Source organism: Eriocheir sinensis, chromosome 38 (genome assembly GCF_024679095.1).
Source record: "Eriocheir sinensis breed Jianghai 21 chromosome 38, ASM2467909v1, whole genome shotgun sequence".
NCBI classification, from domain to species: Eukaryota; Metazoa; Arthropoda; class Malacostraca; order Decapoda; family Varunidae; genus Eriocheir; species Eriocheir sinensis.
The window spans coordinates 4,798,820-4,806,319 of record NC_066546.1 but is presented as its reverse complement, the minus strand read 5'-3'; the positions used below and the strand labels follow the sequence as shown (position 1 = coordinate 4,806,319).

General features: G+C 44.2%; 1 protein-coding gene across 3 annotated transcripts in view; it reads right to left on the bottom strand.

Moving 5' to 3' along the window:
* LOC127008556 (macrophage mannose receptor 1-like) overlaps positions 1-7,500 on the bottom strand; it is a gene marked incomplete at its 3' end in the record, with an annotated part of 61,749 nt that overhangs the window by 48,112 nt on the left and 6,137 nt on the right. For 2 of the 3 annotated variants that reach the window (XM_050880731.1, XM_050880730.1), the window contains 2 exon segments: positions 729-884; positions 5,647-5,708. In XM_050880731.1, coding sequence (XP_050736688.1) covers positions 729-884; positions 5,647-5,708 — 218 coding nt within the window. 3 annotated transcript variants of the gene reach the window in all.

The window sequence follows — 7,500 nt, the reverse complement described above, 5'->3', positions numbered from 1 at the left end:
ACTACCATCACCAGCCATCATCACCACTCCCCAACCACCACCACCACCTCCACCACTACCACCACCAGGCATCACTACCACTCATCAACCACCACCACCACCTCCACCACTACCACCACCAGCCATCATTACCACTCATCAACCACCACCACCACCTCCACCACTACCACCACCAGCCATCATCACCACTCCTCAACCACCACCACCACCTCCACCACCACCACCACCAGCCATCATCACCACTCCTCAACCACCACCACCACCACCACTACCACCACCAGCCATCATTACCACTCATCAACCACCACCACCACCACCTCCACCACCACCACCACCAGCCATCATCACCACTCCTCAACCACCACCACCACCACCTCCTCACAAGCCGTCCTCTCATTCCCCTTTGTACCCAATCCAGACACTGCCCCGCCACTCACCTCCTCCGTGTACCCAATTCAGACACTGCCCCGCCACTCACCTCCTCCGTGTACCCAATCCAAACACTGCCCCGCCACTCACCTCCCTCCTCCGTGTACCCAATCCAGACACTGCCCCGCCACTCACCTCCTCCGTGTACCCAATCCAGACACTGCCCCGCCACTCACCTCCTCCGTGTACCCAATCCAGACACTGCCCCGCCACTCACCTCCTCCGTGTACCCAATCCAAACACTGCCCCGCCACTCACCTCCTCCGTGTACCCAATCCAGACACTGCCCCGCCACTCACCTCCTCCGTGTACCCAATCCAGACCTTGTCCCGCTCCTCCAGGGCCAGGTCGTGCGCCAGCATCTGCTCGGCGTCACTCTCTACGCTCACCAAGTGGCCTCCTTCGATGACGCATTCTATCTCGGCGTCATGCCACGAGTTGCTCTGCGTCGATTTCTGGGGTGGAGGGAGGGGCATGAGGGGGGGAGGTAGAAGATGAGGCAAGGAAGGGGTGCGGAGTGAGAAAGGGAGTATGTAAATAGCATGAGAAAGGGAATGACGGAAAGGGAAGAAAAAGGTGAGAGAAGAGAATGTTTGTTGAGGGAGAGCCAGGAAGGAGTGTGGAAGTGAGAAAGGAATGAACAGCATGAGAAAAGGAGTTACAGAGAAAAAAAGATAAAGGTGTCAGTGAGAAAGGAGAGGTGAAGTGGGAGGGAAGGCAAGGCGTGGCAGGAGGGAGGGGGGTTGGAAGAGGGAGATGGGATGGGGAGGGAAGGAAGGTGAACGGAAGGGACGGTTGCCATGACAGACGGAAGCAGACTCGGTGCACAATAAAATGTATGTGATAATGTGAGGGAGGTAGAGGAGGGAAGGAAGGAGGGATATTTGAAGATAAGAGAATAAAAGATGGACGGATTTAAGGTTTACGAAAGAGATACGGGGGATGAAAAGAGCGAGAGTTGGAATTGAAGATAAGAGGAGAAAAGAGTGAGGACTTTAAGGTATACAAGAAAGATGTGGGGGATAGGAGGAGGGAAGGGTAGTCGGGGATGACGAGAGTGGTGTGAATGATTGACGAATGGAAGGTTAGTCAGTGAGGATGATAGGAAGGAAGGAACTGTTTAATTCAAGGTGCGGCCACGCGCGTCCTTCAACCTACACACTTGAAAGAGCTAGTTATTTGTCGTCAATGTGTCGGCAACAGACGTAATACCAAATGGTCGTCCACACGTGTCTCTAGATATGAACGTCATATCGGAGAGTGAGGACGCCTTGCTGGCAGCTGCCGCAACTGCGGCAGTACTATGTGGCCGTCACAGAAGGCGACGTGCTGATTCTGATTCAGAGAAACAACACATCACGCACAAGATATTGGCCTCTTGCCTGATGCTGATCGTGATGGTGACGGGCAACTTTGAACCTCTGTTGAGTACGGTGACCCTCACGACGCTAAAGACGGCACGGACGGGAGCGAGGCAACATCGCTGTGACATTGCAGCCGCTGTGTGTGTCTCTGCCTCGTCCACACCACAGCAACGACACAGCAGCACGAACATGTTCGAAACTTTGTGTTGGTTACAAGTTAACACTCGTTGCCTTCCTCGCCGCACCCGTGTTGCCAACGCATGTTTCCGACACGTGTGGCTCAATTAAGGAAAGACCTGGAGGTACTCAGTGCGGAAGGGAGGGACATAGGCTGAATAGAACGAATGTGAGGAAAAAAAAGTGAAGGAGATGACAGAGAAAATGCGACTGGAAAAAGGATGTATGTGTAACGTGTGTGTGTGTGTGTGTGTGTGTTTTACCATATGTGTATAAGTGTACAGTAGCTTGATATTCTCTCTTCAACTTCAATCTTCAACTTAATATCAGCTAGAGTAGAAATGCAACGTTTTGGAGTCTTCTGATTAATGTAAAATCACTTAGGTTTAAGGACAGACCACCAAGTCTGGACCATGGGGTCTGTGTGGTCTGATTTTCTATGTAAATCTATGTAAATCTCTCTCTCACACACACACACACTCAAGGTTTTTCTACAAGGTAGTAGGCGGCATGCAAGTGAGGAAATGGTACAAAAACATAAGGGAATAACCAAATAAGTAGCATGGAAGAAAAAGGAAAAACGCTGTATAAACAACACTGAAAAATTGTATTCAAATGTAGATGGGTTGACTTCTAAATTAAGGGAAAAGAGGGACATAATACGTGATAGGAAACCACAAGTAGTCTGCCTTCCAGAAACAAAATTGAATAGCAGCACAACATACGATACGTTGGGTTTTGAAAATTACAACATATGGAGGAAGGATAGAGTAACCAAACAAGGGGGAGGAGTAATTATTATAACAAGTGACAAATTGCAGGTAAGACAGATTCACATTGATACTCCAGATGAGGTTGAAATACTAGCAGTTGAAATAAAAACGGAAGATGTTATTATAGGCAACATCTACATGCCTCCTCCAACCAGAACATGGGATAAAGATGGATACAAGAAAATGATAGAGGATACAACTCAAGCCATCGGAAGGCTGTTACAAAATGCAGAAGATAAAAACAAAAGGATAATCATAAATGGATATTTTAACAGCAACATTGACTGGAAAAATATGGAAGTTAAGAGTAACAGCAATTTGTGGGATAAAAATGTCTTGGAAATCATGCAAGACTACTTTCTGCATCAGCATATTCAGTACTTTACAAGAAAGAGGGGACAAGATGAACCATCGATATTAGATTTAGTATTCACAAGACAAAAGGATGATGTGGATAACATAATTTTTAGTCCTCCAGTTGGGATGAGTAATCAGATACTGCTAGAATATAACTTTTTGGTTGCTTATGATGTAATAAATGAGGAAGAGAATTACAAAAAAACATGCTAAATTACAAAAGAGGTAATGATGCAGAACTAAGGAAATTCTTCAGTGATATAGACTGGAAGGAAGAACTAGTTGGAAAGGATGAAAACAGTCAGTTCTCAATATTTTGTGAGCACTACAAGGCAGGAGTGTCAAAGTTCATACCGCTACAAAAGGAAAAAAAAAGAAAGTTCACGATTGGTTTAACAATGAATGTGAAAAAGCTAAAGAGAAGAGAGACTTGTTATAGAACAGATACAGAAGGCATAGTAGAGAGCAGGCTTACAGAAGGTACAAACAGGCAAGAAATGACTACTAGAATTAGAAAGGAAGCCCAGAGGAACTTTGAAAAGACATTATCGTAAAAAGTAAAGAACAACCAAAACTATTTTACAGTTATATAAAAGGAAAAAGTAAAGTTAAGGAAAAGATACAAAGCATAACAGAACAGGGCAAAATTTTTGTCAAGGATGAAGAAATATGTGAAATATTAAATAACAACTTTGAAGCAGTTTTTACAGAATAGAGACCCTTTGAAGCAGCAAATGAGCAAAAAATGGCACATAATATAGAATACATAAACTTTCGGAAAAAAAGAAACAGTAGAAGAAATGAAGGACTTGAATAAGCAAAAGGCAAGTGGACCTGATGAAATATCCAGCTGGATATTAAGTGAGTGTGCTGAGGAATTATGTGAACCTATGCAAATAGTATTTCAGAGCTCAATAGAACAAGGAAAATTGCCAGATATATGGAAAAAGGCTAACATAGTACCACTCTTTAGAAAAAGGCAATAGACAGTGTCCACTGAATTATAGACCAGTATCGCTGACGAGTGTTGTCTGCAAGGTAATTGAAAAGCTGATAAGAAAGAAATGTGTTGATCACTTAGAGAAGTATCACATGCTGACAGATGGTCAATTTGGTTTTCGAAAAGGGAAATCATGTGTAACAAATCTATCAAGTTACTATGACAGAGTGGCGGAAACAATGCAGGCAAGAGATGGATGGGTAGACAGTATATATTTAGATTTCAAAAAGGCATTTGATAGAGTTCCCGACAAAAGACTAATATGGAAGCTTGAATATAAAGGAGGAGTACAGGGGAATATATTAAACTGGATGAAAGGCTTCCTTAAGGGTAAAAAAATGAGAACAATATTAAGAGGAAAATACTCATCCTGGAAAGAAGTAACAAGCGGTGTACCGCAGGGCTCAGTGTTGGCACCTATTATGTTCCTGGTGTATATAAATGACATAAATGACAATATAGGAAATGAGAACTATATGAACATGTTTGCCGACGACGCGAAAATACAGAGAAGAATCATAACGGAAAATTCATGTTTGAAGCTTCAAAACGATCTGGTAAAGCTATATGAATGGAGCCAATAGTGGCAGATGGAGTTTAATGCAGAAAAATGTCATGTAATAAAGTTTGGTAAGAGTGGAATGAGACCAGGCTGGGATATATAGTGGAATGATAGATTACAGGAGTCTGAAAAAGGAAAAGATCTGGGAGTAGTTATAAATAACAGACTGTCACCAGAAGAGCATATACAGGAGAAAGTAAGGAATATGCATAATTTACTAGCAAATATGAGAGTAGCGTTTACTTATATTGATGAAGGAATGGTAAAGAAAATAGTTACATCATTCATACGTCCAACGCTTGAGTATGCAGCAGTAGTATGGAACCCCCATTTGAAAAAAAAACACATAGAAAAAATAGAGAAGGTACAAAGAGCAGCCACGAGGTGGGTACCAAGTCTAAGAGATCTCAGCTATGAAGAAAAACTTAAGAAACTACAACTGCCTACCCTCACAGAAAGAAGAGGGGACATGATCATGCTGTATAAATGTGTTGAAGGAATAGAGAAGATAGATGTATATGAATACGTAATACCTAGTCAATCATCCTTAAGAGGACACAGCAAAAAGCTATACAAGAAAAGGCTAAAGAAAGATGTTAAAAAGTACAGTTTCCCGGATAGAGCGACAGATAAATGGAACGCGCTTCCGGAAGAAGTTGTGTGTGTCAAAAATATTCATAGTTTTAAAGAAAATTATGATGAATTGATGCCAAAAGACGGGACAAAACGAGCTTGACTCAATCCTGTGAAAATACAATTAGGTAAAAACAATTAGGTAAGAACAAGCGACTGGAGAAAAGATGTGTGTGTAAAGAGTGTGTGTGTGTGTGTGTGTGTGTTTTATTATATGTGTATATGTGTACAATAACTTGATAATCTCTCTCTCTCTCTCACACACACACACACACACACACACACACACACACACACACACACACACACACACACACACACACACACACACACAAGCGCACGCACACACACCTTGTAGCAGCGGTCAGACGCATCCTCCCAGCCGGTGGTGTAGTCACAAGCCATTGGAATTTCTGAGAAGTAAAAACCCACGGTAAGACACATTTACCGTTATTTTCTTTCTGACTCACTCACGGGATTCGAAACGGCTTCAAAAAGAGGCTTCGTATCACCTCTGAATTCAAACACCGTGACAACTTTATTTCTTTACTACTATTTACTACACCTTTTTAGTTCTTAAATCACCTCTCGAGATGCTGGGATGTATTTTCAATATGGGGAGACACATTTACCCTCCCTCTCCCCACCCCTTCCTTCCTTCCCAAACTCTTCCTCCTTTTGCTTGCCTCCATTTGTGAGAGTGAAAAGCTGCCTGGGTGACTTGCGCCGCACAGAGCCCCCCTCCCGCCAGCCTGTCCTCCTCCTCCTCCTCTCTTTTATACTCCCTAAAGCCAGTCAACCAGCCTCCCGCTCCTTCCATCCCACTGCATCCCTCTCAGCATCCCTTTCACTCCCTCCCAACGACCCATCCCTCCTCCTCTCTTTTATACTCCCTAAAGCCAGTCAACCAGCCTCCCGCTCCCTCCCTCCCACTGCATCCCTCTCAGCATCCCTTTCACTCCCTCCCAACGACCCATCCCTCCTCCTCTCTTTTATACTCCCTAAAGCCAGTCAACCAGCCTCCCGCTCCTTCCATCCCACTGCATCCCTCTCAGCATCCCTTTCACTCCCTCCCAACGACCCATCCCTCCTCCTCTCTTTTATACTCCCTAAAGCCAGTCAACCAGCCTCCCGCTCCTTCCATCCCACTGCATCCCTCTCAGCATCCCTTTCACTCCCTCCCAACGACCTATCTTTCTGTTACCCTTCCACCCTCAGCCTCCCCGTCCCTTCGCTCCTTCACCCCAACCTTTCTTTTAATCTCCTTTCCTCGACTCCCTTCCTATCCCCTCTCATTATATTTTGTCTTTATCTCTCTGCATCCCTCTCAGCATCCCTTTCACTTCCTCCCAACGACCCATCCTTCCTCCTCTCTTACTTCTTTCTCCCATCAGTCTCCCTCCCTCCCTTCTCTCCTGTGTTTCCCTCTTCATTCTTCCCTCCAACCTTCCTTTTTATCTCCTTTCCTCGACTTCCCTTCCATCCCCTCTCATTAAATTTTGTCCTCCTCTGTCTTTCTTACTCATTAGCTTCTCTCTTCCTTCTCTCCAACAACCATCAAGAATCCATATATTTTGTATTTTCCTCCCCCATGCCTTCACCAGCCATTCTGTATCCCTCTCTTTCCATATTTTTTTTCTCCTGTTCTGCCTTCCACTATCTTTCTCAATCCTGCTATACCTACATTACTCTTTTTCTATAGCTCTGATCCTGTCCTCCCTTTCCCTAACCTTTCCTCAATCGTTCAGTTCCTGCAATACTCTTTTTCTATACCTCTCATCCTGTCCTCCCTTTCCCTAACCTTTCCTCAATCATTCTGTTCCTGCATTACTCTTTTTCTATACCTCTCATCCTGTCCTGCCTTTCCCTAACCTTTCCTCAATCGTTCTGTTCCTGCATTACTCTTTTTCTATACCTCTCATCCTGTCCTGCCTTTCCCTAACCTTTCCTCAATCGTTCTGTTCCTGCATTTTTCTTTTTCTATTCCTCTCATCCTGTCCTCCCTTTCCCTAACCTTTCCTCAATCGTTCTGTTCCTGCATTTTTCTTTTTCTATACCTCTCATCCTGTTCTGCCTTTCCCTAACCTTTCCTCAATCGTTCTGTTCCTGCATTACTCTTTTTCTATACCTCTCATCCTGTTCTGCCTTTCCCTAACCTTTCCTCAATCGTTCTGTTCCTGCATTACTCTTTTTCTATACCTCTCA